At 43.2% G+C, this 16,650-nt stretch overlaps 1 protein-coding gene across 1 annotated transcript in view; it reads left to right on the forward strand.

Moving 5' to 3' along the window:
• Positions 1-16,650, forward strand: part of DNAH14 (dynein axonemal heavy chain 14) — a 468,480-nt gene that overhangs the window by 200,883 nt on the left and 250,947 nt on the right. The window contains 2 exon segments of the mRNA XM_054022851.1: positions 1,339-1,418; positions 8,274-8,427. Of these exon segments, the coding sequence (XP_053878826.1) occupies positions 1,339-1,418; positions 8,274-8,427 (234 nt within the window).

The following is a 16,650-nucleotide window of genomic DNA, read 5'->3' on the forward strand; positions in this document are numbered from 1 at the left end:
AGGATGAAAGGGCTCCCGGTCTCGTCACAGCGGATCTCCTCTTGGATTAAAACCTGCATCCGAGAATGTTACCGTCGCGCTAACATACCGGCCCCGCCTATCACGGCCCACTCCACAAGAGCACAGGCCTCCTCTGCTGCGTTCCTGGCAAAAGTCCCAATGCAGGAAATTTGAAGAGCGGCCACGTGGTCCTCAATCCACACTTTTACGGCGCACTATGCCATCACGTGCCAGGCCAGAGATGATGCAGTACTCCAGTCTGCAGTGACCTCCGACCCCACCGCCTAGGTTCAGGCTTGTGAGTCACTGCTTGGAATGGACATGAACAATCACTCGAAGAAGAAAAAACGGTTACTCACCTTTTTGTAACTGTTGTTCTTCGAGATGTGTTGTTCATGTCCATTCCAATACCCAGCCTTCTGCCCCTCTGTCGGAGTGCCGGCAAGAAGGAACTGAGAGGGCCCCTATATACGGCGCCATGAAGGCGCCACTCCAGAGGGCGCCGAAGCCGACCCTACGGACACTGCTATGGTAAAATCTTCCGGCTGGCGTGCACGTGGCGCGCGCACACACCTGCTTGGAATGGACATGAACAACACATCTCGAAGAACAACAGTTACAAAAAGGTGAGTAACCTTTTTTTTTATTTTGCTTTTACAACTCAATAATGATCAGTCATTTAATATTGAAAAATAGATTTTGCAGGAGTTCATTCCATAATGTGAATTTATTGCTTTGGCCCCCTCAAAAAATCCTTGACTTGACTATGATTTTTTTAAATTAATTTAGTACATTTTTCACTTAGGCATGGGGTACATTTTTCACTTAGGCACTTAGTGGGGGAGAGGGATAGCTCAGTGGTTTGAGCATTGGCCTGCTAAATGCGGGGTTGGGAGATCAATCCTTGAGGGGGCCATTTAGAGATTTGGGGCAAAAATCTGTTTGAGGATTGGTCCTGCTCTGAGCAGGGGGTTGGACTAATGACCTCCTGAGGTCCCTTCCAACCGTGAGATTCTATGATGAGCTGTTAAGTACACAGGATAGCCTTACCTTTCACTTGTTTGAGCTGTCATTGATTGGTTTCACAAATTTCTTACCTAGATATATTTTTATATCAAACCTGTTTTGTTTGATTCTATGATTGGGTTGCATTTCTCCAAATGGAGTAATTTATTATATATAATAAGTATATAGTTCAAGGGACAAATCAAGGGGCATCCAAGCAATCCCACTGAGTTTCTTGTTCTCAAGTGCATATGTCAATTTATGTCTAATATTGTTTAAGAAATTGTTATATTCTTTTAGCCTCGTTAAGGAAATATATTTAATGTTTTCTAGGATCATTATGATTTTGGTATGAGAGCCATAAAAACAGTGTTATTGAGGGCTGGACAGAAGAAAAAAGAATTAAAAATACAGTGAGTAAGATTCTAAATCTCTCCCACACTATATTACTAAAATTTAGGTCTTTATTATGGTGTCTTAACAAGCAAAATAATACACAATCTCACAACTAAAATGTTGTGAGCAGAGAATCTTTAACAAGAATATTGACTTACACGCTGACATCACCAGCCCAGTGTATGTTGGGTTGTCTCATCACAAGATGGAAGTTGGAGGACTGAGGAGCTCTGCTATAATCATTACCCTAAACAAACAAAAATGTAAAATAGCTTTAAAAATATGCAAAAGATTTAACTGATGATAGTTACATTGAAGACTCCAGCTTTCAGAACAAGCAAGATCAATATTAACTCCGCTGGTGAAACCTTGATTTGGCATCGCATACTGCTTATGAGCGAGCACTGAGGTGCAGTTAAAGGTTTTTATGTTGTATGTTGATACAAAGCCTTGGTAGTGATGCATCCTACTTTCCAACAGCTAGATTTTAAGTATTAAAGTTCCAGAACAGTGAGTTGCTGAACACCCTCAAGGCCTGTTAGCATCAGCGTTGCTTGGTAGCATGTAGGTGTGCACAATACCTTGTAGTTTTGGGCTCATAAAAAGAATGTGATGCATTTCTGCCCAGGAAGAGAAAGCAGACATCCAGAAGCAGTTGTGCTTTACTTACCTGTTGTGCTTTACTTACAGTCACATGTTCAGTTACATCAGGGAGGTAAAGAGCCAAATTCTTTCATGATATAACTTCACTGAAAATAATGAGGGTATACCATGGATGAATCTGGTCCAAAGTGTTTAGCAGCTGTTGTTATGCATATGTGGGAATTTACATATATGTGTATATATAAATAGTAAAGACAAGCCCATTTCTTGTATGGCTTGTGCTGTCACTTAAGTTAAATAGAAAGTATATTTCCAGACGTTTTCTAGGCTTCACTCCCTCTGTTTGCAACTGCTGTTTTCATTTCCTTGTTCAAATTGGCCAATATTTTCCCACTTCCAAATGCTAACTTCTCATCTCCTCCAAAACTCTTGGCTATACCCACTCTTCCAACTGTGGCACTTCCTAGTTCAAACTTTCCCCAATGTCTTCTTCTCCCAGCTGCTTTCTTCCATTCTTGGCCAAATCTCTATCATCACTTTCAGGCCAAAATGGTCCTACAGCCCCTGCTGTCTCCTCTACTGAAGCTCCCTACCTTTCAGCCATTCAGCGATGATGCAAAAATCTGCTTTTGCTGGCTATTCAATTCGCGGTTGGTTTTGGCCTATGGGAATTCTTTATCCAGGGAATCATGTGGAGTTTGATGGCACAACAATGATCTTGTTCTGTCTCTACCCAGTGCTTATCAGGATTTGGTGTTATGCAGTATATCAGGTTTTTTATTTGACTAGCTTGATGATAATGCTTAATGTTTGGTAGAGCCTGAGATAAATAAAGGGGGGGAGCTCCTTTTATAGACACCCAGTTAGTTATAAAGTCCCTCTTGGTGGCTGTTCTCTGCGTGCTTTACCTGTAAAGGGTTAACAAAGTCCTCCAGGTAAAGAAAAGGGCACCTAAACAAAAGAGCCAATGGGAAGGCTAGAACTTCTTAAAATTGGGAAAGAAGCTTTCCCTTTATGTCTGTGGTTGTTCTCCAGAGAGCGGAGACACAGACCAGCAATGCTGTAAGCAGCTTTAAGCCAGGTATGATCATAAGTCATCAGATCATACCTAGAACTACTTATCTGGAACTCCCAAATGTGTAAGTAGATCAGGAATGTTTAGAAAGATGCAATTAGGGTTATTAGTTTATTTCTTATGAGTAATGGACTCCTCTGTGCTAACCCCAGATACTTTTGTTTGCTTGTAACCTTTAAGCTGAACCCCCAAGAAAGCTATTTTGGGTGTTTAATTTTTGGAATTGCTCTTTTAAAATCTAACTAAAGCCTAAGTTCCAGATGTATTTACTTTCTTTTTTGTTTTAATAAAATTTACTTTTTAAGAACAGGATTGAATTTTTGGTGTCCTAAGAGGTTTGTGCATGTTGTTTGATTAGCTGGTAGCAACAGCTAATTTCCTTTGTTTTCTTTCTCAGCTCTTCCCCGGAGGGGTGTGTGTGAAAGGGCTTGAGGGTACCCCCACAGGGAGGAATTCCCAAGTGCTCCTTCCTGGGTCCAAGGGGGTTTTTTGCATTTGGGCAGTGGCAGCATTTACCAAGCCAAGGTCAGAGAAAAGCTGTAATTTTGGGAGTTTAATACAAGCTTGGAGTGGCAAGTATTCATTTTTAAAATCCTTGTGGGCCCCCACCTTCTGCATTCGAAGTGCCAGAGTGGGGATTCAGCCTTGACAAAACCAATCCTCCCTTTTACCATGGCCTATGTAAAGTAGATTGCTTAACACTGGGTTTCTTATTTCCCCAAATCAATTTATCATGGATTGCCATTTGATCTAAGAGATTTCCTAGGCCTGGAACTTGACTGTTTGGAAAAAAGAAGTGATTTTGGAGTAAGATATTCATTTTAACTACTGCAGTTTTGCCAAACCTGAAATTTCGTGTTCTTCTTCAAGTGATGTCCCTATGAGTGCTCCACTGTAGGTGTGGCAGTGCTCCCTGTGCCTGGGATCGGAGATCTTCATCAGCAGTGCCTGTCGGACCATACATGTGCACCTCCTCCCTCCCACAGTGAGCGGTGTGTGTGTATATATATATATAGTACTGTGCATACTGACTCCCCCCAGTTCCTTTTCTACCACCTTTAGTCTTGGATGGAATCTGCAGCAGAGCCCCCTTTTTCCTGTTCCCTCAGTAGTTAGTGCCTTACCTGTTAGTTGTAGTATAGTTAGTATTTCTTTCTTCTCCTTTTCTTCTAAAAAAATTTTTTTGTTGTTTACTTTATCTTTACAGTTATTTCATAGCTTAGGTTTCATTTTCCCCCATCTTCCCACCCATCCCAATTGGGAAGCTTTTTTCTTCACCCTTATGCCCAGATCCCTTGGTGTAAGAGGTGCATCTCCTGCGGGGCTGCCATACAGGTAACACACGGCCATCTGCAATATACACACTGTCTGGGAGAGGGATACGTTCTACAAAGTGTTCCCACTGCCATGGCCTGACAGCCCGAGCCAAAAAAGACCAGGACGTTAGCTTAAGACTTCTCCTTATGGAGAAATCACTTCAGCATGCATCAGACCCAGGCCTGGACTCTCCCCTTGTGAGGCCCTCGCGTTCTGCCAGGTTGTCTGCTGATCCTCATTCCCCTCGTCCTTCGAAGAGAAAGTCGTCCCTTTCTCACTTGGATTAGAAAAAATGGGCTCCCTCCTCACACTTTGAGGCACAGGCGCCAACTTTCTTCTTTCCGGGTGGGTGCTCCACCCCTGCTCCACCCGGAGGCCCTGTCCCCACTCTGCCCCTTCCCCCAAGCCCCACCCTCACTCCACCTCTTCCCACCCCTTCTCCTCCCCCAAGCCACCCCTGACCTCACTCCGCCTCTTCCCACCCCCACTCCATCCCCTCCCCCCAGCGCCTCCTGCCTGCCGCCGAACAACTGATTGGTGGGTGGCTGGTGGGTGCTGAGCAACCACAATTTTTTTTTCTGTGGGTGCTCCAGCCCCGGAGCACCCATGGAGTTAGTGCCTATGCTTTGAGGCATAGCCCACCAGAACGCCATCCCCAATGACGTCAGTCGCCTCAACAGCATCTGACAGGGGCCATAGCTGTGGGTCCCACCCAAGTACCTTCGGTACCAAAACAAAAAAAAATGTTCTCAGAGCACACAGATGATTCCCTGCACACCCTTAAAAACCCCTGAGCTACACTCCAATTTCTTGGCACCTACACGTCTGCGTTTAAGAGACATCCAGAAAGTATCATCTCCCCCTGCGATCCCTGCCACCATATTATACTCCTCAATGTCATTAGGACATCCAGTGCTGAAAACAAAGGCTTTTCTCCAAGCGTAGAAAATCCGCTCCTCAGAGGGCTACTTCTCATGCAACCCCACTTAAGCAACAATTTGGAAGGTGTGGTCAGTGCCCCAAGAAGCGTCGTCCTCTTCCAGTCATTCCCACCATCTTTCAGAGGAGTAGCCGTGTTAGTCTGTATCCACAAAAACAACAAGGAGTCCGGTGGCACTTCTCCTATAGAAGTTTGCAAAAGTCTCACATATACCTTTTGGGCCAGTTGCCAGTTTATTTGGAGCTTCCAGATTGGAGGTATAATTTTACTTCCTTTTAAATTTTTAGTCTATTAGCTAGTAATTTATCACTTTTGTTAATCTTTTCATAATATAGGTGTTTGGTGTATCTGATTGCCAATTCAGCTTTTTCTGTGTGTAGCAAATCTAACTTGCTTCTGACCTCTCTTATTTTTTTGTGTATTTTCTGAGATTGATTTTTCTGGTGTAATTTAAATTTTTCAGCCTTGTTGAGCAATGTTTGCATTTCCACTTTTCTAACATAGGATTTTTTGTTAATTAGGATGCCCCAATTACTGCTTTCTAGATTTCTCACAGAGTGCTTTTTAAAATCTAGTCAGCATTGTTTTCCTTAGAATATTGCTTATTTTCCTCTCTGATATCTTCAACTCTTTTCTTGTCATCCCATAGAAGTGAGATGTTTAATCTCCATTTTTTCATTTTAGTGTGTCTTTCCATTGTCTTATAAGAAGCTAAACTAATGCATGATCTGATCAAGGGATGCATCCTTGCAGTGCTGACATTGCTGTACTAAGCAAAGATCTAGAGATCATATATGTTCTATGGGATATTGAAAAGAAGGAGTAGTCTCTTTTCTTTGGGTTAAGACACCTCTTGGAGTCACACAAATATGTTTATCCATTAGATAGAAAATCAGGAGCAGAATTAATCTATCCTTTATTATACTATCTCTCTGATCTATCTAACCCGGGATCTGGATACAATTATTATCATATCCAATAATAATATTTCCTTCTCTAAAATCTTCAAATGTCTGAGATAACTTTCTGAAAAAAGGTATTTGACCGTCACTAGGGGCACAAATACTTCCTAACATTAGCATTCTATCATCTATTGTACCTTTAACTAGGCATTTGCCTTCATTATCTATATATTTATCCTTTATTTGGTAAGGTATATGTTTGGCAATAATGATTTCTACTCCTCTTTTATTTGATGTTCCTGGAGAAATATAAGGAGTTTGGAACCAGTTACCTTTGATGTATTTATGATGTTCCTCCATAAGGTGTATGTTTTAAAAAAAAGTTCCATGTATCTGGGGCTTTTCTCTTTCTTTCTTTCTTTCTTTCTTTCTTTCTTTCTTTCTTTCTTTCTTTCTTTCAACTGCTGTTAAGACCATTGGTATTTATGTTATAGAACTGGATTGTATTAGCCATGATAAGTCCCACATGAGATTCTAATGAGCAAACTAGGGAAATGTGGTCTAAATGAAATTACCAAAAGGTGGTGCACAACTGGTTGAAAAACCATACTTAGAGTAGTTATTAATGGTTTACTGTCAAACCGGAACATCTAGTAGGGTCCTGCTTAGATCAGTCCTGGGTTGGGTACTATTCAATATTTTCGTTAATGACTTGGCAATAGAGTGGAGAGTATGCTTATAAAATTTACAGATGTTACCAAGATAGAAGGGGTTGCAAATCCTTTAGAGGACAGGATTAGAATTCAAACTGACCTTGATTCATTGGAGAACTGGTGTGAAATCAGCAAGATGAAATTCAATAGAACAGGTGTAAAGTACTACATTTAGGAAGGAAAAATCAAATCCCCAACTACAAAATGTGGAATAATTGGCCAGGCAGTAGTACTGCTGAAAAGGATCTGGGGGTATAGTGGGTCACAATTTGAATATGAGACAATGTCATGCAGTTGCAAAAAAGGCAAATATTCTAGGGTGGATTAACTGTAGTGTTCTATGTGAGACATGAGAGGTAATTGTTCTGCTCTGCTTGGTACTAATGAGACCTCATCTGAAGTATTGCTTTCAGTTTTGGACGCCACACTTTCAAATGTGGGCAAATTCAAGTGAGTCCAGAGGACAGCAACAAAAATGATAAAAGATTTAGAAAACATGACTGATGAGGAAAGGTTTAAAAAACACTAGGGATGTTTAGTTTTGAGAAAAGAGGGGGAGACCTGATAAGTCTACAAATGTTATAACAAGGATGGTGATCAATTGTTGTCCTACTTTCAATGGACATGGAGAAGAAATAATTAGCTTAATCTGTAGCAAGGGAGATTGAGGTTAGATATAAGGAAAATCTTTCTAACTGTAAGGATAGTTATATACTGGAATAGGCTATCAAAGGAGGTTGTGCAATTCCTCTCATAGGAGGCTTTTATGAATAGGTTAGACAAACACCTGTCAGGGATGGTCTAGATATACTTGGTCCTATCTCAGCACAGGGAGATGGACTAGATGACCTCTTGAGATCCTGTCCAGCCCTACATTTCTATGATTGTTGTTTTAATATACTATGACTTGAATTCCTGTTTTACTCTATTCATTTGCCTTTTTTCCTGTTGAATAGATTTTGTATTAATTTACTACTCCTGGGCCTGATCCAACTTTTATTGAAGTCAGTGAGAATCTTTTATTTTATTTCAGTCAGAATTGGATTGGGTCCCAAATGAGGAAAGTGAGCAAAATTATGTTCCAAGGTGAAATTCAAATTAAATAAAGAAGTTTGATCTCACCTTGTCCTTCCAAACTCTTTTCAGTACAAAAATGTGATTATTTTCAAAATATCTGCTAAAATGTACAGTATGATGCACAATTATAAATGAATTAGAAAATGAGAATGATATTCTCCCAGGGTGTAAGACAGATAGAACCATATATTAAATAGCCTGGGTTGACATTCTTTTTATAATTTTTCTAGAAATTATTATACTAGTGTTCCTGCAGAAGAAGAAACTCTCATTATCAATTCATTGAAAGAAGCTAATTTACCCAAGTTTCTTGCAGAAGATGTTCCTCTGTTTGAGAACATTATGGCAGATCTGTTCCCAGGAATTACAGTTCCAAGAGTAAGCACTCACAAACTAGAGGTAATAAAATGAATAGGGCTTTTCTGGGATAGTGATTGACAACTTAAATGTCACTGTTTTGTTTCAATAAAGAAAGGGATAAAAAAAATCTTTAATGGTTTAAAAATTCTTAAAATTTTTATTAAGGGAGAAACCCTGATATGCAGCAAATCAAAGTGATGTGTCTTGATCGGGGAGAGTTCTCCAATGGCCAGGGAAATAGCATCCTTCCCCTCTCCACCCTAGGCCATGGAGCCACTCTGCAACTCCTGAAGACTCAGGCCTGACCTACTTCACAAAGATATGTTTGAACCATAGATCTTCAGTCCCAGATCTGCTGATTTATCCTCCATCCTTCACATTCCCATGGAGACCAGGGAGTGGAGCCCTACTATGCAAGTTCCTCTGATTTGTGCTCTGTGCAGTGGAACATGTTCCACTACCTATTGGGCCCTATGTGTCTGCAGAGGAAAGGGGAAGCAGGGTTTTCCCTTAACATTTTTTGTCTGTAGTCCAGTTATCTCAGTTGTCTAAAGAAACCCATTTTAAAAGTAAATCAAATTTAGTTTTTAGTCTTTTGTGTTAATTTCACATGTTGATATAAAATAACATGGGATTTCTGTTAAAGGTGGAATTTCTAGTTTGTTTGAGAGAAACCTGTAGAGCTTTTTTCCTCTTCATTTGTTGAAATTTGCCCAAAGATTTGAACACTGTGGAATCTTTTCTATTCTTGGTGGTCATGTGTAGCTGGAGTTTGTGTATGTATTGAAGAGAAGGTGGATCTCTGTCCAGCCCTTGTGAACGAAGATCCCTTGATCATCTTGAGATCTTTTGTGAGACTATTGGGCTGATTTTCCCGCTACTTAAGCAATATGCAAGTCTTTGTGGTATAAGGGCCTAACTTTAAGCAGGCAATGTGTCCAACTGACTTCAGTTAAGTTAAGCACTTGCATAAGTCTTTGCAGGATTGGTACCTTACACTGATACATACTGAGAATAATTCTGTTTATGTAAAATCAGTGTGAGGTTCCTCAAGCCCATTATTTATCAGGCTTTTACAGAAAAGAGCAAGCCATAACCATGTCATAAAGGATTTAAAAGTTCTTCTTCGAGTTCCCTGTGGGTGCTCCACTTCAGGCGTTGGTGGAGAAAATCGGAGATTTTCGGTAGCAGAACCTGGTTGGGGCACACATGCACAGTAGCTATTTCGCAATGCCGTTGGAGATTCAAGTAGCGCTCGTGCATCCCAGACCCGTCAGATCCTTTTCAGCTGTCCTCGGCTGCAGACGGAGCTCCAACGGCAGTGTCACAGAACCATCTAGAAAAGTGTTAAAAATAATTATTAGTTAAGTTAGTCCTCAATAGTTAGTTAGTCATTGTTGAACTAGATTTCGTTTCTTTTTCTAACCAGTTAAACTAAAAAAAAAACCCTCCCTAGGGGTTTTTTCCCTCTGTTTCCTTTAGTTATCCCACGACCAAATTGGAATCTGAAAATGCCAGCCTCTCCTGGGTTTAAAAGATGTACTTCTTGTAAGGACGCGATGCCCATCTCTGACGGACACTCACAATGTGTCTGCTGCTTAGGAGAGGAGCACATTCCTCAGAAATGCTCCCACTGCAGTAATCTTAAAGCCAGAGTGAGGAGAGACAGGGATCTCCGACTCAAAATGATTCTTATGGAAAAATCCCTCACACCACCCTCCGCTCCAGGAATTGGGGGATTCGCCAGGTACCTCCTCCCTGAACAGAGCAAGTACCCTCTCCTCCAAAAAGGCAAGGAAGAGGGAGACATCTCCTGCTCATGGAGAACCGTTGAAGAGAAAACAGTGTCCAGCAAGATCGCTACCCATGGTGACCAGCAGGGTGAGCATGTTTGATGCTCCGAGCATCTCCGGCACCACCAGTACTGGGACCTCGGCTGGCAGAGATAAGGAACCAAGTTACAGGCATAAATCAACTTCCTCCACAGCACCAACTACTCCAAGGAAGGACACGGTGCCGACAATGCCTAAGCTCGCTATGCCATCTCCTGTGATGCCACATACTACAGAGCTGATACCTGACCATACTAAGTCGGCACCAGCAAAGTTCATGCACAGGCAGACGGGATCAACGTCCCAGGCTTCTACACATAAGAACATGGCACCACTGCCCTCAGCACCATACTCCCTCACTAAAGCAGCCAATATCAGAATCTCATCCACACCGATACTTGGCACCGACGGTTCTCCGGTGCCAATGGCACCGGTGCAACTGGAATCACCAAATGCTTCCAGATTCTCAAGTGATGAGGAAGCTGATATGTATGAGGCAGTTTTCTACTCCGGAGATTCCTCCCCATTGGGCACTGAACCACCAGTGTTGCACACAAGTTCCAGGGAACACCTACCCAGGGACATGCTTCCATGGCTGACTAACCTGTGGATGTGCTGCCCATGCCATTCCCAATGCAATGGGCACAGTGGGACTCATGGGCAGTTTACCATGCTCAGACCCAAGGGCCCCGTACATCGCAGAGGTGACAGATACGCTCTGCGACAGGTACTGCAAACGAGCCCTCGGAGACACAGGAGGACTCTGTAGAGGAATTGGGTGATTCCAGTGACCAAGAACAATTACCAACTCACAACTCATCTTCATCTCTGGATGAGGCGGTCATGCCATCCGCACCCACCATTGCAGATGACTCAAAACAATTTCAAGAGCTATTCAAACGGATGGCACCCAGCCAGAACATCCAGCTGGAGGTGACTGAAAACCAACATCAGCTCAAGATACTACACCCAGCATCCTCGACTAAGATTGCACTACCGATTAATAGCGCTCTAATGGAACGAGCAGAATTAGTATGGCAAACACAAGCAACCATACCTCCGACATGCAAAAGGGTGGACAGGAAGTATTAAGTTCCCAACAAGGGTATGGACTTCCTATTTTCACACTCTCAGCCATACTTCTTGGTTGTGGAGGCGGTGAACCAATAGTGGAACAACCCCATTATAAATCTACCCCACTGGACAAGGACTCAAAAAGATTGGATTTGTTTGGCTGAAAGGTCTATTCATTAGCAACCCTTGAATTTCGCATGGCCAGCTACACAGCAGTACTAGCGAAATACGACCATGATTATTACCAAAAACTCAGTGAATTCATAGCAGACATCCCAGAAGACCGATGGGATCAATTCCAATCCACCATAACCGAAGGTCAGCTCATGGCGAGGACTGCTTTACAAGCGTCCCTTAACATCATGGTCATAGCTGCTCGCACAACAGCTACAGCAGTAGTCATGAGGAGGGCCTCCTGGCTACAATCCTCTGGAATACCAAAGGACCTCCAGACTAAAGTCGGGAACCTCCCCTTTGACAGGGAAAAACTATTCTCGGCAAAAACAGATGAAGTCCTACACTCAATGATCAGAGGGGTAGCCGTGTTAGTCTGGATCTGTAAAAAGCGACAAAGAGTCCTGTGGCACCTTATAGACTAACAGAAGTATTGGAGCATAAACTTTTGTGGGTGAATACCCACTTCGTCAGACGCACATGATGGAAATATACATACTTGACACCATGCAAGGCACTGCATTTAGCTGTATGGAGTGGAAATCCATCAACCTCATGAAGAAACTTGCACAAGCACAGACAGATATCATGTTCCTTTCCAAATGCAAACGGATGGACATCATACCAAATGGACTGAAGGTGAAAAATCCATTGCTATCTACATACTGCACACACCACAGTGAGAGATTATGCCAGACACTATCAAAGAAACTGAGAAACCACCTGATCAGCATCCTATACAGCAAACAGGAAAACATCAAAAAAGAGCTCTTCAACCTGGAGACTTTCATAAATAACCAACCTTCCACACAAACGGACTTTACTAAAATAAGACAGAAGATCTACTTTACACACTTCACCTCTCTACAAAGGAAAAAGGACCGTAAGCTGTCTAAAATCCTACCTGCCACATGGAGCCACAACAGTGGTACCCCTAACTCACCCAGCAATATCGTCAATTTATCCAGCTACACATTCAACCAGGCAGAAGAGTCTGTTTATTTCGGGGACTCTCTTTTTGCCCCACCACCCCCACGAACATGATACAGTTCTGCGGTGATCTGGAAGCCTACTTTCGTCACCTCCGACTCAAAGAATACTTTCAAGATAATACTGAACAGCGCACTGATACACAGATACCCCCCCACCAACAGCACAAAAAGAACTCCACATGGACTCCTCCTGAGGGTCGAAATGACATTCTGGACCTATACAGAGAAAGCTTCCGCCGACATGCACAGGCAGAAATTCTGGAAAAACAATATCGCTTGCCTCATAACCTAAGTCGTGCAGAACGCAATGCCATCCACAGCTTCAGAAACAACCCTGGCATTATAATCAAAGAGGTTGTCATCATGAACAGGGGTGCAGTTGTCATCATGAACAGGTCTGACTACCAAAAGGAGGCTGCCAGACAACTTTCCAATACCAAATTCTACAGGCCACTTTCCTCAGATCCCACCGAGGAATATACTAAGAAACTGCACCATCTACTCAGGACACTCCCTACACTAACACAGGAAGGAAAATTTCCACCACATGCATCTGACGAAGTGGGTATTCACCCACGAAAGCTTATGCTCCAATACTTCTGCTAGTCTATAAGGTGCCACAGGACTCTTTGTCGCTTTTTACACTCAATGAAAGACTTTCGAACTACACTCCAAACCCTGGGCATCTGTACGTCCCTTAACAGATGTAGGAGATATCAACCTTATCAGTGCAATAGACACAACTGGACAGAGACAACAGAGGCCTTATGATAGTCAAAGACAAAGGCACAGATCACAAAGACATCACCTTACCCAGTCCCAGACTGCGACATCCCAATCACCTTCAAATAAGACGCAATTTTGAAACGTTGGTCGAGGATCTGACCGACCGCCCCTGACCACCAGCGCCAATAGAACCAATAATCCACGTTTTTGGTCATTGACTCTGACCGTTCTACCATATATGGGCCACCATCACTACGAACCACTGGGTTTTGGAGATCATTCGAACAGATTATACCATCCCCTTTACTTTTATCCCACCTACCCACCCGCCTGCCCCATCCCTCTTCAGGGAGCCTTCTCATGAGCACCTATTGAGACAAGAAGTAGATCACCTTTTACAATTAGGGGCCATGGAACAAGTTCCAACACAACACAGAGGGAAAGGATTTTACTCCCATTATTTCCTGACTCAAAAGAAAAACGGAGGTTGGAGACCCATACTAGATCTCATAAAACTCAACAAATTTGTCCACACACACAGATTCAAAATGGTCACAGTGAACTCGATCATCCCAGCTATGGAAGAGGGGGACTGATTCTCAGCCTTTGACATATAAGATGCTTACTTTCACATTACCATCCATACTGCTCACAGACAATTCCTACAGTTCACAGTGGGACAAGATCACTTCCAATACAGAGTACTGCCATTTGGACCGTTGACAGTTCCACGGGTCTTTACCAAAACCCTAGAGGTGGTAGCTGCTCATCTACGCCAACAGGGAATACTGGTATTCCTATACTTAGATGATTGCCTACTAAAAGGTTCTACCAGGATGGAAACACTACACATGACTTGACAAACCATCTCTCTATTTCACTCCCTAGGGCTACAAATCAACGAAAAGAAATCTACCCTAACTCCAGTACAACAACTGGACTTCATAGGAGTGCACCTGGACTCAGTAGAGGCCAAAGCATTGCTACCGATGCCCCAATTCACAGTACTGACCTCCATCATATCGGTGATCTCAGATAGCCTGTAGGTGTCTGTATGCACCTGCCAACAACTCCTGGGATATATGGCGGCCACCACTTTCGTTGTAAAACATTCCAGACTACACCTGCATTGCTTTCACGAAAGCACAACCTACACAAAAGACTCACGCCAACCCCAGAGGTCCTACATTCACTACGACGGTGGACAAACCTAATAAACGTGTGCTCAGGCATCCCGTTTCAGCAGGTACAAATCACAACAGATGCCTCACTGGTCGGATGGGGAGCTCACCTAAACCAATATACAACCCAAGGCAAGTGGTCCCCCCACAGAAACACACTTACACATCAACCTGCTCGAATTATGCATGGTTCGCAACACATACCAACATTTCCTCCCCATTATACGCCAACAGATAACGTTGCATGTATGTTCTATATAAACCGCCAGGGTGGGGCACATTCCCATTCCTTATGCACGGAGGCCTTAAAACTATGGAACTGGTGCATAAAACACAACATCTCTGTTACAGCAGCATACCTCCCAGGCTGACTGAACATGATGGTGGACACATTAAGCAGATGGTTTTCCCAAGAGCATGAATGGGAACTGAACGACAAAATAATCCAACACATATTTCACATGTGGGGGTCACCACACATAGATCTGTTCGTGACATCAGTAAACAAGAAATGCCCAAAGTTTTGCTCAAGAGCAGGACTTGGAGCACGATCCTTGGGGGACGCTTTCCTCATCAGATGGAGTGCTCCTCTTCTATACGCATTTCCACTGATACCTCAGATCTCCAGAGTGATGCACAAAATACGAACAGACAGAGGCAAAATAATACTCATAGTACTGACATGGCCCAGACAGACTTGGTTCCCTTACCTGTCGCGCATGGCGATCTGCAAACTGTTCACTTTTCCTCGCCTACGGACTCTTCTCTCTCAGGACATCGGTCAAGTCCTCCATCTGGACCTGAAGAGACTTCACCTAAAGGCATGGCTCCACCCCAACGAACTAACCTACTCAGAATAGGTAAAACAAGTGTTAATAAACAGCAGGAAATACAGCACACGCACTATCTACCTCCAAAAATGTGAAAGATTCTTTCTGTGGTGCCAAAATAAACAGATAGCTTCAAGGCGGGCACCACTTCCACTAATCATGGATTATTTATTATCCCTAAAGAACTCAGAGCTTGCTATGAGCTCGCTTAGAGTTCACCTTGTGGCCATCACGGCCTTCCATAAACAAGTAGATGGAACATTGATATTCACCCACCCGATTACTAAATGATTCCTAACGGGCATACAGAATATGTATCCAGACATCCAAGAACCCATACCCACGTGGGACTTAAATCTGGTTCTCAAAAGTCTAACCAGAGCCTCTTTTGAACCCTTAGCCACATGCTCATTACTTCACTTATCTATGAAAGTGGCATTCCTGGTCGCCATTACATCGGAACGAAGAGTTAGTGAAATAGGGGTTCTCATGGCTCACCCTCATTCACAATATTCTTCAAGGATAAAGTCACACTTAGAACACATCCTAAGTTTATGCCCAAAATATCATCTTCATTCCATCTCAACCAACAAATTCACTTACATACGTTCCACCCAAAACCACACACTAATGCTCAAGAGGCAATCCTGCACACACTGGATGTGCGCCGGGCCTTGGCCTTTTACCTAGACAGAACGAAGCCATTCCGTAAATCTTTTAGACTCGTTGTGTCAACAACAGAACGATCAAAAGGCTCTGCCGTATGACTCAAAGATTATCAAAATGGATATCCAGCTGTATCCATACATGCTATTCACTACATACAACTGAAGCCCCTCTGGGCATCAGAGCCCACTCGACAAGAGCTTTAGCTACCTCCACAGCATTTCTACACAATGTTCCCATTCTAGACATCTGTAGGGTAGCCACCTGGGCCTCTGAACACACATTCACGAACCACTGTGCAGTCACACTTGGTTCCAGCTTGGATACCCGACTAGGCCTCACTGTACTAGCCTCAGCAATTGACTCCACTCCGAAGTCCCTTCCATCCTCATGAGGGCACTGCTCTACATTCATCTGAAGTGGCGCACCCACAGCACTCGAAGAAGAAGAGAGGGTTCGTCACCTTATGCAGTAACTGAGGTTCTTCGAGATGTGTGTCCTTCTGGGTGCTCCACTACCCATCCTCCTCCTCTCTACTTCGGAGTTTGCAGTAAGGACTCTACAGTAGAGCAGGAACTGAGGGGTTAGGACAGGCAAGTGCTAGTTGAATTGCCAACGGCACCATGAGACGGTTACTGCGCCCACACGTCCCAACCAGGCACTGGTACTGAAAATCTCCGATCAGCAGCGCCGGGATGCACCTGAAGTGGAGCACCCACAGGGACACACATCTGGAAGAACCTCAGTTACTGCACAAGGTGAGTAACCCTCTCTTTTCAATTTCCAT

This window comes from Malaclemys terrapin, chromosome 3 (genome assembly GCF_027887155.1).
Source record: "Malaclemys terrapin pileata isolate rMalTer1 chromosome 3, rMalTer1.hap1, whole genome shotgun sequence".
Classification (NCBI taxonomy): Eukaryota; Metazoa; Chordata; order Testudines; family Emydidae; genus Malaclemys; species Malaclemys terrapin.